The sequence below is a fragment of the Cataglyphis hispanica genome, chromosome 21 (genome assembly GCF_021464435.1).
Source record: "Cataglyphis hispanica isolate Lineage 1 chromosome 21, ULB_Chis1_1.0, whole genome shotgun sequence".
NCBI lineage: Eukaryota > Metazoa > Arthropoda > Insecta > Hymenoptera > Formicidae > Cataglyphis > Cataglyphis hispanica.
The window spans coordinates 2,989,234-3,011,284 of NC_065974.1; the positions used below are offsets into that span (position 1 = coordinate 2,989,234).

General features: G+C 33.7%; 4 protein-coding genes across 5 annotated transcripts in view; 2 read left to right on the forward strand and 2 right to left on the reverse strand.

Annotated features, from left to right (window-relative positions):
• Positions 1–22,051, reverse strand: part of LOC126857277 (ITG-like peptide) — a 295,970-nt gene that overhangs the window by 245,825 nt on the left and 28,094 nt on the right. The window lies entirely within an intron of this gene.
• The window catches only part of LOC126857276 (uncharacterized), a 100,487-nt gene that overhangs the window by 49,621 nt on the left and 28,815 nt on the right, over positions 1–22,051 (forward strand). The gene's annotated exons all lie outside the window — the stretch shown is intronic.
• The window catches only part of LOC126857262 (integrin alpha-PS2), a 62,103-nt gene that overhangs the window by 30,558 nt on the left and 9,494 nt on the right, over positions 1–22,051 (reverse strand). For both annotated transcript variants that reach the window (XM_050606496.1, XM_050606495.1), the window contains exons 2-3: positions 15,394–15,515; positions 9,554–9,672 (exon numbers count right to left, since the gene is read on the reverse strand). In XM_050606496.1, coding sequence (XP_050462453.1) covers positions 9,554–9,672; positions 15,394–15,515 — 241 coding nt within the window. The remainder of the gene's footprint in view (positions 1–9,553; positions 9,673–15,393; positions 15,516–22,051) is intronic.
• LOC126857279 (uncharacterized) overlaps positions 1–22,051 on the forward strand; it is a 136,017-nt gene that overhangs the window by 18,643 nt on the left and 95,323 nt on the right. The window lies entirely within an intron of this gene.

The following is a 22,051-nucleotide window of genomic DNA, read 5'->3' on the forward strand; positions in this document are numbered from 1 at the left end:
CGCGCGCGATCTCTACTCTTCATTAAAAAGGATCACTTGAGAGGAGTTTAAAGACACGGCTAATGACACGGTACTTTTAATGTCTTCATTCGGAACGCTCTTCTTCGTCTTTTACCAAGCGCAACGCGCAAGAACCGAAGACGCGGTACCGCGGCTTCTTTTTCTTCGTCGGCCCATGCATGAAACTTCCTTATACAAGCCGTAAAACGAACGAGCTCCCTTTTGTCATTTGATTTTTCTTCCATCAAACAGCATAAAAATACAAGAGAAGCTTGAGAATCTATCTATAAGAGAAAGTCTGAAAGATTAGGATATCTTTTAGATTTCTTTTGCTCAAAGATGTTTTGGCTTACAATAGTAGCAAAAAACTGTCAAAATTAAAACAAAACATATTTTTTACGTTTATACTGTTTGAAAAATCAAATAAATCCGGATTATAAAAAGAATTAAAGTATCACAAATATGGTTTTTAATATAGTTTTTAACGTATTCGTAAAAAAAAAATTGTTATAATTAATATTTTTCCTAATTTATGATAAAAACTTTTAAATACTCTCTCTCTCTCTCTCTCTCTCTCTCTCTCCCTCCCTGAAATCAACTGCAAGAAACAAAAAAAACGAGTACATTTTTAAAACTACGTATCGACGTTTTCAATTATCTATCCAAGGTTTTATTTCCTTTACAAGACAAATGCATTACGGATAACGCGTGCAAAATACCAGAACGTAGTTGTAATTTGCAACACCGTTTCTTGCTTGACCAAGCAAGTTCTAATACTTATCAGAGTGCACTTCGAGCCTATATCGGCTTCTCGTAGTAGCTTCTTGCGTGCACACGTGTTTGCACGTTTCGAACAATAAAGGTCGAACACATATATAACAAAACGATAAAATGCACAGAACTCGTTGAATCGGTCGTAAAGTTTGACAGAACCTTTAAAGTAAAGGTCGCGCTACCAGATCCAACATTGCGGTGAAAAGACAATTTATTTCCAGACTCACATCACGTGAGCAGCAGCTGCTTTTCCCATCCTGAAGAAGTCACATCGGGTAACCTGATCAATCGGATAAGATAATTCTGTAGAAATTTTCGAATCTTTGCAAATCAGTATTTTTTTTATCAATTTTAACATCTTTAGCTTTTAAAATTGTCAAGGCAACGATACAAAAATACAAAAAATGCTAAAATTTTGAAAATTTTGAAAAAATTACGTGATTTCGTTCGGTCACATCTTATTATAAGACTGAAGAAGTTTTATATATATATATTGAAATGCAAGCATGCGTCTCAAAAAAAAGAATTGTCACGACCTACCCACAAATTAAAGCACTTTTTTATGCTGACGCACGTATCGCCACTAACTTTATCTGCGGTCAATCAATAAATTTGAAGAAGAAAAGAGGGTTCGACTTCGGCAGTATGGAAGCAAAAGTTATTTTAAGGGTTTGAATGAGGTCATCTCGGGTCGAATATACGTAACTCGTTCGCTCGAATAGATCGGACGGTATTTTCAACCGGTTGACAGTTCATTTAAAGTTCTATGGAAAGAACATATATTCGATGACTCACAAATAATTCATTTTTTCAAGATCAGACTCGATAAGAATGATCTGATACAACATATCGTATTGAAAAGTGCTTTATCAGATGTTTTGAATTTTTTGAATCTTTATTGTGTACATATAAATGCAAGTATTGTACATTAAAAAAAAAAAGAAAAAAGAAATAAATGTTTTGCGAAATAAAAGTAAAATAAATGATGCAAAACGTTATTTTATATTTAAATAAACGTTAGAGTCGTGCTTTCATAATTTTCAATTTGCGATTAAGTTTGTCGCAATTTTAATGCGACATTTTACGTAATGTATTTCTCTCTCGAGTTGCAGAATAATCGTGATATAAGAACTGAGATGACCATACTGGGAAGATACTCCTGAGACTCGGTGAACGATAAAACACATCAAAAATGGCACGTAAAAACATAACAACGGGAAAAAACCGACTTTATTTGGGCGAAATGGCCTGGTAATAACTGACCATAAAACATCACATATTACTAACCCTCTGTAATCCTCAGTAACTCCGAGATATTTCATTTCTTAAATTAACGACGTGACCGAAAATTATCGGCGGAATCGTCGTTTTATAGCAAAGTGTCGCAAGGAAAAAATGCTGACTCGCGGATATTTTTACGGGTTGATGTCGAAAGCGTTCATATATTATACAATTAAGCAAGAATTTTGTTCCCTTAAAATAAATGTTGAAAGTTTTTCTTGTAGATAAATACATTTCAAATAAAATCATTAAAATCATCAGATCAGTAATTTACCCATTTCTGTATTATTGCATTATTATCATCTCAAATAATAATATCATCATTAAAAAATTAATTATCTTCTTGTTGATTTTAAAAGTTAATTCCAAAAATTTATTCTATTGTGTCGCAAAATTATTCCTTTTATTATAATAATTAATTCTATCTTGCGGCAATATTGCCATTAAATTTTTATTGAAATGTATTTGCTGCTGATGTAAAATTATTAACGGAACAAAAATCTGGAAGAATAGCTACTGTTTTTGAAGAAACGCATATATAAATTATCCGGAAACGAATGAGTTCGCCTTGAATTTACTCGGCTCCCGTAGGAACATCATTCACCTGGCTCCTTTTTGTCAAGAGAACGATTCGCGCGAGCGACAGGATAACAGAGTAGCGACGTGGAGGGATATTTACGTGATGAAGGTAGAGTCTAGAAGATGGAGGTGGTTTGCGCATCGCCTTAATTTTGAAGTTGAGTCACCTCGCGTGGTCAGTGTGAGTCACAACATTATTTATACATCATACAGTTGCAGTGTGATCCGGTCGTGGGATCGTAGCCAGGCGACTTGAATTGTTGCAAGATTTATCTACTTAAAATTCGAAAATAGGTCAATAACTTTATGATTTTCTTTAATTATTGTTAAATCCGATTTAATATTTGATATTGTTTATAATGAAAAGATAAATAACTGTACTATAAATCGTACAATAATTTTTTAAATATTTTTCATCATCTTTAGCATTTAGTATATCATTTCTTTTTTATTTTAATATATGAAATTAAAAATTTAATATTCTAAATAATTATAAAATTATCTTTTTCTATTCGATTTAAAATATCTCGCAATAAAATATCTCGATAAAATTTTCTCACTGTTAGGAGCGTTTTCACGTAATGCAATATCGCTAGGGTAATAAAGTGCATTGCCCATATGAGTGTCCGGAGGGCACGAAAGGCCGCTGCAGGCAAAAAGCAAGCGTTTAACGGGCATTGCAATTTGTCCCGCCGACAAAACATAGGACCGGAATGCGTATTGTCCGTTCGCTGGATTATCCTCCTGCCGCTTCAACTCCTCCCTCTCGTTCGTTCTCATCGGAAGGCGGATGAGAGGCGTTGATTCGCGAATAAGAAATCATCAAAATTTTTTTCTGACTCGAATGAACTTTCCAAAAAGACCGGGCATGAAAACTGAGGTAATTTTAGAGAGTCTAATTCTTGATCTTACTGTGAAAAAATAGATTTCACATCACTTTTTTTTTATTATTACAAACATTTTTTATTATTACAAACAGAAATTCATTTAATTTTATATTTAAAATTTAAATTCAGCAAGAGTTATATATCGGTTTAAATAAACTTGTGTGTTATTAGAATATATCGCGAATGATAATTATATAGTTGCAAATAGATTGATCAAGATTCTGTAATTTATTAGTAGAAAACTACCAACTAAAATCTTTTCTACGATTCAAGAGAGCTTATATCACTCGAAACTATCTATAAAATTTTCCCTATCTTTTCTCAATCATTCATTCCATCTTTATCGCGATGCGTCGAACGCGTAGAAGGCGCCGAACGGCGAATCCCCGAAAGAGATCGGCACGTATGAAGACAGAATGATCAACGACGCCTCGCGGTATCTTTCGTATAGCCGCGAGAATTTCTCGAACATTGTCCTGTCGGTGCCGTCCGACAATGGTATTTCCATTCTCACAGGCGCCGACAAACGACTATCTCAGACTTATCCCAGCGCCGCGTGCGCGCGTTCAAGAGAGATCCCGCCAATTCCCAAAAAGGGGTGAAGCGTCGAGAATAAAGAAACGGAAGAAGTTCGAGAATGAAGTGGCAGAAAATGATTACAGGCGAACTCCGACTGGCAAAAGACGAAGAGCAAGAAGAAAAGGGCAACGGAGAGGTCCAGGAGATGAGAAGGAGAAAGGGAAAGGAGGGGGAGAGGGGACAGTTACACAGGGGGTTCACAGAAGAACGATGAAAAGAGACGAGGATTTCGTACAAGGCTCTGCTTTCAGGCTAGGTCGCCGAGGTCGCGATTGTCCTCTGCTTTGATAGCGCGCGGTGGACTTGGTTAACTTTTAATCGATGCGTTTTTGCCAACGTGGACGACGACGAGGACAAGGAGGACGAAAGCGAAAGCGACTCGCCAATGGGGACAACAACATCGTGACTTTATCGTTCCACCTTGACTATATTTTATTGTTGCCGATTGTTCCTTCGTTTCTGCCTCTCTTCACCCGAACGTGTTCTTTTATTTCCACGGAGAAGTTCCGTTCTTAGTCTCGGGTCTTCTCTCTGCATTATGTTCACTGCATCCACCGAATCATCTCCTTGCAGATTTTATCGAAATCAAATGTCATGTTAATGCAGCAAAATTTACGGTTTGACAACGGCCACGAATCTAAAATTCGTTAACCATGAAGACTTGATCTTATAAATAATTGCACGCACACATATGTAAAAAATTTTTCGATTAGATTAGAAATTAATTTTTTTAAAGAAAATAATTTCTATTTAATACAATCACAAGAAAATTGTGAAAAAATAACAAATAAATTACGAGAATATCATTATATTGGTTCGATGAACTTCTATGATTTTTCAATCACTTAAATCAATGATAAGAGAGCACACATTTCATCAGTAGAAAGTACATCATCTATGCATCTTGTATGAAATAATAGCAAACCGCACCTTCGCCTTTATTTAGATAGAGAAAAAGAGTGCGCCAGAGAAAAGTCCGAAATGCGAAACATCTGTTAGCGATCAACGTGAGGGCCGCATCTTTGAAATGTCGGCAGATCGCGAGAGAAACGCGGACGAGGGGAGGAGGGGGAGTGGGCGATAAAGAAACAGATTAAGAAGTGCCGTTGAATTGGATTGCGGTAGAAAAAAGGACGATGCGTCTGCACCGAGGATGCGCGAAAGGGAGGGAATGCGTCAGTGGTGAAAGGTCCGCTGGGAGAGGCCAGTCTCTATCCGCGCGAATATTGCTCTTGCCGACTTCTGCGATGACCAAGAAAAGATCTAACAACCTACAAATTACCCTTACACACGTTGCACGTTGAGGAAGGAAAGAGCAACCAGGAAGCGACCTTTCGATGCCGCCCTCGTAACCACAAGATCGCACCGACGTACGAGAAGTCGCAAACATAATGCTCGAGGCATTGGTTTATTATACAGATCCTAGATCGTGTTTACCAGAATAAAACACACTAGAATATGGATGGATAATTATATGTATATCAAATGAAAGTTAAATTTATTAAATTGGCGTTTATATTTCCCTTGTGATTGACTTGATATGCTATTACAACGATAATAAGTCATTTGAATCTTTAGGATTCGGGTTTTTATAAGGTCTAGACCGTGACTTCGTAAGACGATAAAACATTGTTGCATAAAACTTAAAATACCTTCCAGCACTCACGGCGCCTTCGTTCACCTTTCGTGCGCGATCTTTACGCGCGATCTTTTTGTCTCGAGGGCGATTAATGGCAAAGGCACTCACTAGCGATGAATCGATCGATGACCGAACGCATAAAATTCGCCACTAGATATCGAAATGAGGCATTATTCGCCAACGACGTCCGACAAAGAACATTAACGAGTTTCTATTCAAAAGTGACAATCGCTCTCGGACACTCTTCGATTTTTGTCTATTTAGAAATAAAAAGCAATAAAAAAGAGATGAGAAGTGTGAGAAAAGACATTCGCATGCAACATCACATATAAAAATATATATCTCGAAATGCGACATTTATATATTAATAAATCTTACAAACTGACACAATTATTTTGATTTTTAATTATTCAAAATTCGCAATTTTTATTTTTTTTAATTTCATATGAATAAATTCGATATTTCAATAAATTTATACCGCTATTTTTTAATAATAATATTATGTATTAAAACATAGAAACTATTACATTTTGATATGTTATAATATGGCATTGATTATTTGACTCGTTAATGCGTTTATTATTCGCTAAATTTATTGTGATTTCGATCACATTTTCATTACAAGGATGACTTTAGAGTGGCTTAAGTTAGACACGAGTTTATATGCTCACACCCGTGTATGATTTTCGAAAGTCACCGAACTCGCCGGCAAACGTCAATCATGCGTGACGGGAATGTAATGCAACGCATCGACACATTGTTTTAACACCGTAGACAGGCGCATTAAAGTCTCTATACATAATATCGTACATGCGACTCACGCACGCACCTCCGGTCGTAAAAGAAGACACTCGTCGACTTCCATGGGCTATAATTTTTTTCTAATGAACGAGCAAACTAATCACTCTCATAAATCGGATTTCAGACCTTTATGAATATCATTTATTATATGCAGGAATAGAAAAAGGTTCTTTCTACGAATATAATCTATATGTAGTCTATTTCCTCTCAATTACAAGCCCTTCATTGAATGAACCATCTATTTTTTAGTAACTATCATTCTTTTTCATTCTGATTAAATGCACATAAAATAAAATAAACGATTTTTTCTACATCTTATATATATTATACTTTTATTGAAAGATTGATATCGTGAAAGAATCAAATTTTATGAAAAAAGTTAGAGGGAAGAAACGAAGAAGTGAAACTATCAGCGCCAGTAGTAATTACTTATCTTTAATTTGCAGATTACTGGGGGGAGATATAGAAAAAGCGAGAAAGAGCAATCGCGAAAAAAGCCGTGCGTTTACTAGGGAACGCGCGTTCTCGCATTCTGGAGTAAATAGATAATTCTGGAATAATGTCGGCACGTCAGGGAAGGATGGGAACGTCGTTGACGGGATAGCGTGCGGCGACGTCTCGCTATGTGAAAATTACGCGAGCATGAGAACGATAATCGTCGCTAATACGCCTCTCACATACGAATGCGGCTTTATTTATGGCTTGCCTCCTCTTTCATCGCCCATCGCGAGGCCCCGATTCACTCCTACTGACCATGTCGAATTTCCTCGAAATCCACATAGTCATTCACATATCATTTTTAATCGCATAATCACTTAGGATTATTTTAACGTTATGAATGACCTGGGCATAAATAGACAAAATAACATCCTGCGTTCTAATAAAAAAAATTTCATAATTTTTTAATGAATGGTCAAACCTTTATAAAAATTCTTTAATCTATAATTACAGAAAAAAATAATATAAAATAGATGAATTAATTATTAATATTAAAATAAAGAAATAAAATTGATAAAAGAAATTTTTGATAAGTTTTTCATAATAATTATTATATTTATAAAATCATAGATGAAGAGATTAAAAATACAGATAACATGAAAGTAAAGAAAACTAAAAACTGTAATCGTATTTTAACAAATAAATAATAAATTTAATTTGACAATAAAAAAAAAATAACACAGAAAATAATATAACATAATTACAAGACAAATATATAAATATAAATATAAATTAATGCATTATCACAAAATTATTTGCCTTAAAAAAGTCTGTTGTATTAACTCTTCTTGAAAACGTGAATTCTGTCGGTCTGCGTATTTTGCGAACGCGAATTTCCTGGCTTACTCTTTTTCCCCGCTTATTCGTTCAATCTTCGCATCTATCATCATAGTGGCCACCGCAGCCGCGCGTGATGAGCATACGCACATGCGTGCGGCGTAGTCTCCTGCTCGCGTACATAAAGACAGATAAAGACGGTTCGTACATCATAGGGACCGCCGCCTCGATTTGGGGGAAGAGAGGAAAAAGAGAAAAAAAAGGGCCCAGGACTCCGGGAAGGGCGGAGATCTTCGCGCTAGATCGGTGTAAATCCGACTTCCTTAGTAGTGTGGCGCGGGAAATCCATTGCGAGAAACGTATCTAAGCGAGGGCGGCGGCGCGTTACATCGCGAACGTGCCGGATCGCCTTAACGGAGCTCCGCACGCATTCTGAATTAGAAATCTGCGTGGAAGCTAGGAACGGACAGATAATGACTTTAACACGTATCGCAGATGGCGAGTGTTGATGAGATAATAGGGGAACGCCGCCGAAAAGGGCTTTGTGATAGGACTGAATAAATATCGTAATTTTGTATCCAAGAAAAAAAATAGTGATTTAGACGCGTCGTTATAATCAAATAAATTAAAATTTACTATATTTTATATATATTTATATATTTTTAGAGAGAGATTTAAATTATTTTTCAATATTTATAAATGAAAAATAGAAATTAATGTAATTATACATATATGGATTTATTATATGTATATATGTATATTAAAAAAATATATATATATATATATATATATCCATACATAATTACAAAATTATAAAATTTTAAACGATCATGATACGCATCGTTTTTTAATAGTGTGATAAATGCTTCACTCTAATTATCGTGTAGCTCGGTTTTATCAAAAATAAGTAATATGACTTCTGAATTCCGTGCTAATTCGACTCACTTGCGAGACGTCTCGACATCACAAATGAAACGAGGAACGTGCCGGGAATTCGTTTGTTTTCGAACCCTAAAATAGAAACTGCGGCCTTCTGGGAACACACGTCTGTGATCTCTTAGAACTTAGAAGATCTATCCGAAACTCTAGTTATAAATCTTATAAATGAATAATTAAAAATTAAGAAAAAGCTGTGCAAGTAACAATCTCTTTATTGCTCACTCTTTTATATTTTTCTAAAGTACATTCTTATCTTTTCGCTTTAAAGTTTCTCTTGAGAAAAAAAGATTGAGATCCCCTAGATTTAAACTAAATCCCCCCCATCGTTTATTTTCATTGGCACATATCGTTTATTTCATTAAACAACTTCCATAACATCTCGAGCTTTCTACGAATCATAAATATAATGTATACATATACAGCGAAAAAAAAGATAATATTCCCGCTAGAATAATAATCTCCCTCGCATTATTAAAGATTAATGTAATCTTTTATAATTATTTTATCATATATTTTATTTCTGGAGAAAAAATAAAGCATTTTAACTCGCCAGTTAGGTTTGACGTATTAATGTAGTTAATGTAATTGAAATTTGTGCTAATGGAGTATAATTAATTGAATATAAGTCGATTCATTAATTAGAAATTCATTACGCATTTTCATAATTAATTACGATTGCTATGTCTAAAACATGTTATACGCTACTGTCAACGTATTATTACATGCTAATGGAGAACGGCGCTGACGTTTCAGTTAAAGTGCAAGTCGTGCACTTCGATATCGGAGAAGTTGTACTTACCAGAATCGGACCTCCATCCTTGTTAGAAGCTGAAACCGTAGCACCGAACCACTGCAATGTCTTATTGTCGACTTGACTCAAACCACTAATCACATTTGGATTTCTAACGTGATTGTGTCCTGCGACAAAAAAGAAAGAAATTTTTTTTAGTTGAAAATTTCATTTTAAAATAATCTTTTTAGATAAATTAAATTGTAGATACAAAATAATTTTTATATATATAAAAAATTAAATATGAGATATAATCAATATTTAAAGTAAAGTATCGCGTTTGTAGAAAAATAGTCGAAAGAATTTATCTAATTTATTTGATTATATTTTTTATTTATTTATTTATAGATTTATTTATTATATTTTATATAATTTCTTAATTTATTAATTTGAATCCTTTATACGATTTATTACATAGAGAAATAATATAGAGAGAAATGAATACATAATTTGTATCTTTATTTTGAAAATGTGTTCAGTGTAATGTGTTTATCTATATATAATATATTTTCATATGTTATATAATGTATCGAAAATAAAGAGAGAATGCGCAATTATTCTCAATTCGGATACTCAGAGCGATTAATCAAAGAGCATATCGACAATAGGAATTAGTACCTAATTACGCTGTCAGGTAGTCACTTAACTGAAAGTTACCTAATATGTCGTTGAATGAGATGAAGCGAAGACGGTGAAACGGAATAGTATGGAGTGGCAAGGACGAGACTCACTGACGTTCGCAGCTGGTAATCCCACTGTAGGGTTAATTCCGGTCGAACCCGCAACCTTTGTGATATTCATCATATCAAAGGTATTATTTGAGAAAGGTAATTTATAGAAGAATATGCGCCCAACCATGCGATATCAGACGAGTACAAAATGATCGATTCGTGATTTGCGTTTTTTTTTCCGGATCCTTATTATCCTTCATCATCGTCTAAAAGGAGATTTCCAATAGAGATACATTAACTAAAGATAGGAATTTGATTTATTCACGCAATAAGAGTTAGGAGTATGCGAACTTCGATCACAAATACGTCGAGAACGAACGAGATTATTATTATGGATTCTAATTTCAAAAGACAAAAAGTAATTTTCTCGTTTTATTAATAGTGACGAACAAGATGCATTTATATTGTGAAGATAACAAACGAGAATTCTTACTGGAATAATATTGTTTCAAATTATTCTTTAACTAACTCAATAATTCAACAACATCACATAAGATCGACCTTGTAACTATCGTTCGATGATCTCGGGAAAAAAAAACGCGGACAGGTGTCACAACGAAGAAACTTTAAGTGCGACCTGCATTTTTCTTCATCGATTTTACGAACTGAGTGAACCCGTTAGCCCGTATAGGTCGGCTTTACTCCTTAAAGGGAAGTTGTCTTTCGCTTCTCAACCCTTACCGGTTTGTCATGACTGGGAAGCGCAAAGGCAGAGAATGATTCTAGTAAAATCGCGGATAACAGAATTAATTCTGTCGAGATTAATCGACAGTTATCTTCATAATGTGATATACATATTTTCTATTTAATGAAATTTATCTTTATACATTATATATAAACTTCCCCCAAGATTTAATTATGAATAAATTAATTTGTATAATTAAAATAAATTAAAACACAGCTTATTATAATTTGATAATATCTCTCACGCGAAATAATTATGTGTCTACGTGCCTTTTGGCTTTTTATTAGAAACCTAATGACAAAATAATCAGCTGATCGCGAGTGTCAAGAAAAAACACAGATTTCAGAAATTGGTTCTTGAGCAGCACGTGGCCGAACCTTTCGAGAGGCACAGCTAGGGCAGTCTTACGGTTTTCTGTATTAGGTATCGTTGGTTTCTTGCAGAGAGACAATTCTCAGTACTTCCAGACAGTCCGACACTCGGTAAAGTGTACGACGAAAGTCAAGTTCCTCGAGACGACGTTTTCGCTCGATTGGCCGAAGTGTGAGTGACCTCGAGGATCTGCACGAGATCTCCTTCCTCATACGCAGGTAGAATCAGAGAATATGTGATCGAAAAGATCGTTTGACATACCGCGAGTGGAAGCAGCGAGATACATTTTGAATAAGAATTGAAAGTCCATCTCACGTTTTGTTTTCAAAAATTGAAAATTTTAGCAACAGTTTTCTTTGCATCTTCCGTCAATAATTCTATAATTTTTGATAGTTTAAAGATAAAGTATGCTATATGAACGAGATTAAAAATTTATTATTTTATTATTTAAAAATGGAAAATATAGTTAAAGGGTACGAAATTATTGATAAAATGTTCTGAAATTATAAAACTCTTTGAGAATATAGGAATTCATAGTTTCAAAACAATATAATATATATAGTTTATAATTCATAGAAAAATACTTTCAAAAATTGGGATACCACAAAAATTTTTTGTTAAGGGAGAATTATAAAATTATTGCGGATATAAATATAACTGTAGCTTTCAATCTTTGATAATAAAACGCCAATTAGAATTAATCGAGATTTTATATAATTAGATCGATGACGAGAGAAGTGACCAAAACGATCTCCTCTTTCCAATTTTGAGTAATAAATGCTTCTCGTGATTGTATATCATTAATAGTTCATTTAACAAACATATTTATCAATAAAAAATCTAGTATAAAATAATAAGTATAAAAAAATAAAAGCTCCAAAAGTAGATGCAGTTTTAAACAATTCTTTTTTTATCTGAAAAAGTGTATTAGTGTCTAAAGTTAGATGTCCTGTATAAATTGTAGTAAAGCATTCGTCCAAGTAATAATAATATTGTTCTCGTTGGGGCTCCATCGCGAAACCAGGCAGTAGCTATTTTTGAGAACGACGTTCGCAAGATTTCAACGACACACTGTAAATCGGCTACTGGTTAATCTACTCCTATTTTAAACCATGACAGTAACATAAATTTTTGAAAGAAATACGGATTCGTAAAACAGCGTTTTCGAAAAACAAATATTATTTTAGAATAATCTTTTCTCGATCCTGATGTTGAACATCATTATTTAGATAACGGCAATCTAAAAGCAGTCTTGATGTATAGTAACTAATAAAGAGAAAAAAGCAACTCGTTTAGAGAAAGAAAATAAAGTTTATACAAATATCCAATATAAATCGAATAAAAAGAACTTTAAACAAGCAATTTATGGTTCAGCAAACATACACATAAATATGTTAATTCATCGATTAATAAAAATATTAAATATTAAATAATTATTGATCAAATATGAAAAACAAAAAAACATACATTTGCTCTTTTAGTTTCAACAAATAACAGGATGCATGTTGAAGTTATTGGAGATCAATTATCGCGAAATCGCGAATTTGGCGAACGTGATATAGCAACCTTTCGATGATATCGTGAGTAATTATCGCGAGAAAGACCAGTCTCGTATGACGATGCTTACGTATGTACGTGGCAAAGGCTCGAGAAATAATCGAGATGTTTTCGTTCGCGCGCCAAGAATCAACGACGATAGAGCAGATACAGCCGGCTACGACTACCGGCTGCGATCCTAATTGGACGAGATCGAGGGAGGATAGAGCATACGTTCGGTCTAATTATCGATCAAAGCGAAATGCTCGTCCGCGCAGATGTAATAGTAGTCGACCGTGGAATGCGGGTGAGGTAAATCGGACTAATTGGATGTACATCTCGAAATCTTGTATGCGCAGCCGGACGAAAATGTTTTCTCAAGTAAAACAACTCGACTTAAAGGGAAACGAAGAAAGAGAAAAACATTTACTAAGAGACCGGAGGTCGCTTGTTTCTTATTGCATTGAAGATAAAGTTCTCCGCGTGAATGCAAATAAATTGAAAATAAAACAGAAATAGATTTGGCGAGTAATCGCGCAATTTTACGCATGGATGATTTAATTATATTGGTTTTCATCAATATCTATATATCGTAGATCGATGCATTATTTTTTAAATTTTGAGATCTTTAATCGTCTTCAACGACTTATTTTTTTTTTTTTTTAATTTAGTTATTTAATTTATCTTGCAAATCTTTTTTTTGAAGTCCAAAAGAGAGATTTGTAAAATTAATACACTATCACGACGAATATATTATTATAATACAATTTGCAAAACCTTTAATATAATTTTGATAAGGTAATTTTAAATTATTAACTAATCAAGTTTTAAAAAAATACAGAAGAGAAATAATCATCTAAAGAATTAAGAATGAAACTCGAATGAAATGAATACATATGCGGGGAACATTGTATCTTTCTCGCAAAATATAGATACGAACTATCACAACTAAACTATCCACGCATTCTATTTTCTCGATTATATGTGAACGCACTGAAAGGGAAAGGAGATGTATGTACATATCTCTATATACGTTTCGATCCATCGCTCCTTTTATTTCGATCTCGGATTACAGATTAATCCCGCTCACGCGGTCCATTTGTTGAATAATATAAATCTCTGGACGATATCGGTCCGCTCGCGCGATTTCCTGCCGATCATGCTCGGTACGGTCAATTTTGCTTTCTCGCGTGAACGAATCCATAACCGGCATCGGTGTTACATTGCTTGTTGGAGAGTCGGTCGAAATCCCGAACCGCCGTCGATCGTTATCGAGATATGACGGTGTTACGAGGTGTATAACCGCGTCTAATTCGCGCCGCGGGTTTACTCCGGCTAATTTACATTAGCGCGTTCGATTCGCGCAGATGTTTACGAGCGGCGTGAAATATTACATCGGGCGCGAATGCGCGCGGGATAATATTTTTAATCCCCTTGTTTTTACTGGAAAATTTTATGAACCCAGGCGATATACTTTAAACGCGGTCGCTCTAATTAATTCGTGAACATGTTACTTTCCTCTGCCAGAATTTATGCAATGTTTCCTTCACGGATTTATTGAGCTTTATTTATATGAATACCAGAGAGCAATTGGAGATCTCTTAGATAGAAAGTACGAATTTATGGTAGTAATCGGATTCGTAAAAAATATCATCTGGACGACGTTTGAATAGTTTTAGATATTAAGATAAAGTTCTGCTTCAACTCGCCTTTTTAAGTTAAAATAATTATCTCTTTTAAAAATTATGTTAAAAGGATATCCATCTGTTTTAAAAATCAAAATATTATATGATAAAATAAAGCTTTATGATTATAAATTATAAAGATTTCAATAAAACTTATTTTATACGCACAACAAAATAATAAAATTTATTCTAATAAATAAAATCTTACAAATATTATTTAGAAGAAATTTCAGTTCATTTAATTACAAGTCGTTTGATTCAATAATATCATAGCAAACATTAGTTAATTTTTTAATAAACCAAAGCGTATGCAATTTATTATTCTAAACATGATTTAAGACTCTTCCTATTCCTATGTATAATTAATGATGGTAGATATAATAAACCATGATCAGTGTGCAACGTCACGTGCAGCAATTGCCAAGCATCGAAATATAGTAGGGGGTCAACGACAGGGTAGGTGTATTGGCACTAACTAAAAATAGCGCGTTCCCCGCATCGAGTTTGTCGGTGGTTACTTCTCGAGATTAAGAAGCTACAGTAGCGTTAAAGAAAGATAGAATGTGGGTCAACTGTTTCACAGGACAGTCTGGAGAACGCGAGGTGAAAACATTTTATATTTATATCTTTCAACGCCTTTAATCAGCTTACGGGATGGCTAAAAATATGTGAAGAGTGAAACGCGTGGGGGAAAACCTACTTCGTGAACAAGCAATCGAAATAAAAGATTACAAAATTGTAATTAGCGTCTGAAATTAAAAAAATCTTAATTCTTAACAGCCATTGAGTTCATCATCGATCGAAGCTAAAATAATTCCAATGAACAATAATCTTTGTTACCTTTATCGTCGAAGTGGATTATGTTGCATCTATCGTCCGCTGCGATATCGCATTTGTAAACTGCGCCTCCTCGATAAACGCCGGCTTGCGCAGTTTCGGCTTCCGGTGCGCCCACGATTGCCCTAAAAAAAATAAGCAGGACGCTGTCAGCGAAATCAAACATCATGGAAAAAAAAATTGTGTTACAATCAGATATATAGCTCCGATACACTCGGAATCAATCGGGCGCTTATGAATTGTCTCTGATAAATGATTGCTTAAACGTCGAGGTTGTATCATTTCTCTATCGATTTAACGATACTCGATAAGCATACATATGTAATACATTCGTATTTTCGAAATTGAGGTCAATACTCGTGGACTATTTCGATCAATGGCATAAAATCTGATAGTAAGATCTAACTAATGGACGATGAATTATGTTCGACAAAGTTAGTTCTTGCTGTCAAAATCTCAGGTACGACTGTCAGTCTAACCATTAAACTATCAGAAGCTTCCAATTACGTTCTGAATAGGCAATAATATATTCGAATCATCATACTACATTTGCCTTTCGTATAATTTTTTTTTTCTCTCCATAGAGAAAGCAGTACAGTCCGAATTATTCCTGATCTCGCAACCTCATATGACTAATAGATTCTTTTACAATTTCCTTGCTATATCAAACTTCCTTAATTTTTCCCTTTATTATTATCTCTTTATTATCTATATCAATTGTTTATCACAAAAGAAGAAAAGATCAAAATTGATTAATTTTTTTTTATCGCATCATTTTTTATACAAAATATATCCCTAATTAATTAAAATATATGGTGTTATTTTGTAATGTATTTTCAAGCAAATACAAGCAGCGATAAAATCAATAAAGAATAATAACGAGAAATTAATGATGTGAATGACGGTTGTAGAATCACAGGCATTAACTCATAACTCATTTCCGGTGATAAGCATTGCAACGCGTCATGATTACTTGAAGAGACACTCTTCAAGATCTTTTTCCTGCAAAATAACTTTATTAATACAACTTTTATTAAATATAATTAATATTAATGACAATGCCCTCGGCATTAGATAATACGATTAAACATAGAAGAAATGCGACGAAATAACGATGTTCCGATATTTTCAATTACTTTAATAACGACCACTTCGCGTGTACCAAATTGGCTATTATCGTTATTAAACGGAAGACTGCTTTTTTGCGAGTGCCTCTCCCACGAATTCAGTGGGATCGCCGATATTAGAATAATTGGAAACAGATATCCGAAGTCTAATTTATTATCCGCTGGCTATTTATTGTCTACGTGCGCGAGAATCGATTCGATAATGCAGCCCAGAAAGGCGGAAATAAAAGACGCGATGTGACCGGGGGCATTAAACAACTCGCTCCGACAATATGAAAAGGATGGTGTAAGACAATCGATCGTGTAATTATATCCGAAAGGCGTGTCAGCCTTGGGCGAAATCCAAGAGTGTATCGGCATTACTTTGACCTATTGACGAGGTAATTAATTTCACTCAGAGAATATCCAACGAGAATATTCGTATTCATAATAATTTTTTATTTAAAATTTTTTTCCCTATTTCCGGATATTTGTTTATATGTAAACCATTGTTTAAATATATAATTAAAATTTTACGTTAAATATAAAAAATGTATTTCAAAAAAAAAAAAAAAATTCTAAAAATCGAGCAAAAAAGTATGCACTAAAACCGGAATGAAACACAGAAAATATGTAAAAGCTTATTTAAATTAGATTAATTTTTGATTGCATCTTAAATTCTTCCGTGATATTTTTGGGCAAATGCTTTGGAAAGTATTAATGGGAAAAGCTTTTTGAATATTGCGACTTCGTGACAAATGGCGTGACTAATGACGTAGCTTTTATCGCCTAACATTGTGTCAGACGATCGCGAAATATTAGCTTGACACGGAAAAGGATAAAAGCTTTCTTTTTATTCGACGGAAATTATCTCATCGATGTATTTACGCGATATGACATCAATATATCGTTGTTGATCTTGGGATATCATTGCGTATTTATATCGATATATATTTTGTAATTACATTTAATATGTAATTATTAAATATATCGATAAATAATCAAATTTTCTTGCACTATTAAAACGCGATATATTCTGTAAATTGTAGAACACTCATGATGTGATTGTTTTCAGAGCAATCGAATAGATAATCCATGTGCATAATTTGACTCTGATCTAGTGACCTAGCTTCGCAACATTGTTAATTTAAAGTCTATTAACATCTAAACACGCTCAATGGATGATAACCAACAACTTCGATCATTATTCCTCTGATTATTCTAATCTGCGCTGAGGAATTTCATCGACAATTAAATCCCATGTCACGCGCAATTAATATTATTCGGGTTTGATCTATAACTTGAATAGGCTTTGATAATAATCAATCATCATTTAACTAAATATTAAAATTATGCCGCAATTTATGTATATATAATAAAATTGATTAAATTACTTAGATATTGCACATGCAATTATTCGAATAATTATTCGCTGTCGTGCGGAAGTCGCCAGGATAAATTCCGTGTCGTAGGTTTTCACCTCGAAACACATAGAAATGTTATTATCTATGGAGTGACCTTGGCATACATCGACTTCTAGATTGGTGCAGCGCGCGTAGGTAAGCGCCGTACATGCACTATGCATACACGTAGAAAGAGACAAACCGATTATATGCTTATGTAAACGATTCATAAGCTTGACATGTCGTTGAAGTTGCATACCACACTCCACAACAGCAAACAAAAGGGCCAATAAATTGATAAAATTTATTAACGGCTACATTTAAATTGAAATTTATGCTTGAGAAATAAAGATAAAAAAAAGTTTTTCGCTTTTTATATCTGTCTAGCATGATTATCGCAATATGCGCGTCATTGTAACTATATAATAAGGAAATAATAGAAACAGGTTTCCCTTCGCAAGCCAAGATAATAAATGTTTAATTAGATGCCTTTGTATCTAATCAACAAGAATAATAACTAGAAGCGATAAATAATAATAGTACGCGCGTGGAAAATGAAATTATTCTCTACGAACTCTATGAACTATGAAACTCGTTCCTCTATTATATTGTGCAAGAATAAAAAAAGTATCATAGTAGCAATGAGAAATATACATTTTAATGAGAGATATCACATTATCTTTGACGCGAATGTTTTTTTTAAATATTAAACAAGCAAGATAGAAGCTAAAAACGTTATTAAAAACAGTATTTCAAATTTTATCGATCATTGAATAATATAAAAATCATTGTAATGATCACTTTGTTATTGTCAATTTAAACATCATTTTGAAAATAAATTTTATCTATATTAAATCAATAATAATTTTATTCCAAATTATAAGAAAATATGTCACATTATTATACAATGATCGTCTATACAAGTGTATCAGTGAAAATCAGAAAAATTTCAGTACACTTGTATAATTGCTATGGATAGACGTTCCGTGCTACTTTAGCGAACGTGGGTCGAACCTGACAAGATCTTAGGATCTCGCCCACTCTACTTTTTTGCATTCGTGGGGAACTATAATCACCGATATGTGATACATGCACGTGAACGGGAATGCAGGGGCGAACCGGTCCCGCAGGATACGGAATCGTCGGCTTGTGTCGTCGGGAATTCTCGCGATTCAGGAATATCAATGTAGGTTTCAGGTGAGCCCCAATCATGTGAATAGGTGCGATTAGTGGGCGATCATGATGGCCTGAGTCAGATTACACGAGTATAAGCAACCTGACTGTCTCGAAGAGAAAGTCAGGATTCATTGGTTTTAGTGTCGTTCTAAGATATTACAGTCTCTTATCGTAGCTATCTTTTTTGTATATGCAAATACATATGTTAATAATTTTCTTACATTTACATATGTTAATAATTTTCTCTATAGAATGATATGAATTATTTTATTTTGAATTTCTCAATAATTGCTTCATTTTTCTGCAATTTTTTTAGTAGAAAAAGAAATTAATTAAAGAAGAAAAAACTGATATCGTTAGTTTAATTTGATTTATTTTATTACAATATTAGTGACATAATATCATATATATATATAAGAGACACTTAAATATTACCGTTTAATTCATCATTAGTCACAACAAATTACCTAACATGGTAAAACTGAGTTTATGATCGACCACGTTGAGATCACCAGCGCCGAAAATAGTTCTGCAGCTGCGATCGTCTCGCTATGCACCTGCGGTCTCTCGATGTTTATCGCCACGCAAATATTTTTTAACGACACAGAAATTCGATGAGCTGGCGATTTTCAAGGCCTCACCCATAAAACGGCGAACGTCTATTCAATCATGTATAACTGAGCTATACGATAAAACGGTAATCATGAAAAGAACGCGAAACATTCGGAACGACTTCAGTTTCTTGTATATTGATGAACACGATGACAACAGTTGCAGAAATACATTTTTCTGTGCACTTTATACGCTCTATTTACGTCTATTATAGTTACCGTTACTTTACGGTATAGAAACATTAATTAACTATTATTAATGAATAAATAATTGCCTTTACGGAACATACTTAGAGTTTAAAAAAACACCAGTGGATCTTTTCTTTTCCTAGATCATAATATATTTTTCAGAGCTGATTGTTATCATGGTAAACGCGTACAAACAAGTCAAACGAAAAAAAAACAGAGTAGAGTAACTCGATAGTTTCCGTATCGTATGTAATACTTTGCGAGATGCAGCACGTGCAACGTTACACCGGCTATTTTGCATAACTTTCCTGGCGAACCTCGAAATCTGCATAGGCCGCGCAAAGTCGTTCTTTTAAAACATCGTATTTATCCATCGTGCATGAATTAGAGAGCAGTCGCTCTCGTCGTCGTCAGGTGGAATTCGAATCTCGCGATCGGCGAATATATATGTCTCGGTGTATGTATGTATATATATATATATATATATATATATATATATATATATATATATATTTTATCCATCGCGTTGTATTGCCTTATTAAAACACGGATCATACGAGCATTTGTAATCCCGTATTTGGTAAAATCGGGACAGCTCCAAGTCGCGCCGTACTTGCTCAATACCATCGTACACGTGAATCTCATGCTCTTTGATCTCTGAAACATGTCCTTCTCTTTTGAAAGCGAGTCATACACGTACGTCGTGCGTGCTATGTGACAAATGTTGTACGTAGGTACTCCTATGAGGGTATCGTGAGTGAAATCGCGCCGAAGGTACCGGTATGTGAAAAGGCTCGCGATCGGTATTGTCATGCCGCGAGCGGCGTTATTGTCCGTAATAGGCAGGAGGCTATTTTTTCAAAAAAGTTTAAGAAGAACGCGTGTATTTTATGTACGAATTTTTTTAACCTTTTTTAACCTTTTATAAGCATAAAGTTCTTTTCATACGCAAGAATATATTTTTTTTTTACTTGCAAAACACATGAATTATTTATAATATTTCCCGAATGAATCAGTGCTTTTGTTTTTAATTGATTTTAATAAAACAAATCGTTTTCATTTAACCACGTGCTATTACGCGATATATCATGTCGCATCGAATATGCATTTGACTAGATAACTTCCGACTACTATTACATCGAAATGGAGATTCGTGTACGAGCATAAAGAATGACGATTGTAATGCAACCTTGGGTTTCAAGCCGGAAATCACGTAACACTTAAAGTCCCTTTCCTTTTCCATAAAGGGAAGTGTCTCTTAAACGCCACTGGAAAAAATTATACATAGGGCTCGTCTCTCTCTGTTCACAAAAAATGCCGATCATATATTATCATGATTATTGGAATAATTAATGTGTGTTTAATAATATTAATTTTTCAAATATAAATATTTCAAACTTTATTTTATTATTTATATATTTACAAAATTTATTAGTCTCTCCTATAAATTAATTCAATAATTTCAATAATTATATATTTTCTTAAAATGCGATTAAAATTCGAGTGTAATAAGATTTGTTTAAATAGAAGAAAACAAATATCACCAACAGATACATAATGTCTCTTTCGCGACATTATTAGTTTTAAAAAATTAAAATATTTTATAATTTTCTTTAAACTGTTTTTACATAGTTGAGTCTTATTTTCTTTTAAATTGAATATTTGACAGATTTTTTAAATAAAATGCCGTTCAGCAAACTCGCACACGAGTTCAGCTTCTCCAAGAACGCGTATATGTTAATGATCCAGCACGTGCTAGGAAATTTAAACCAAGTGGAATTTTTTTTCCATACGATATTCACATGCAATGTGCCATGTTATTGCTGAGGATACTAAAAATCAAATGTAAAGTGCATATGGTATATCCGATCCGTGATATTTCACTTCGTTACGCATCCCTTCGTCGGGAGTATTCACTTGTATAGTCAATTAAATTTCGTAGCATATTTCTAATAATCGTTTCTTTAGCTTCTTATTTATTATGATATTTTCCGTTTTATTATCGTCCATCAAACTATTAACATTGTTAATATATCATTGAATTATTAAAATAATATTTATTATATTTATGTTGATAAACGTTGTAATAAAAAATATAATGTGGTTTTGCTATAATTTTTTGGAACAAGATACAAATATTTTACGCAAATATTATACGCAATATTTAATTAATCAT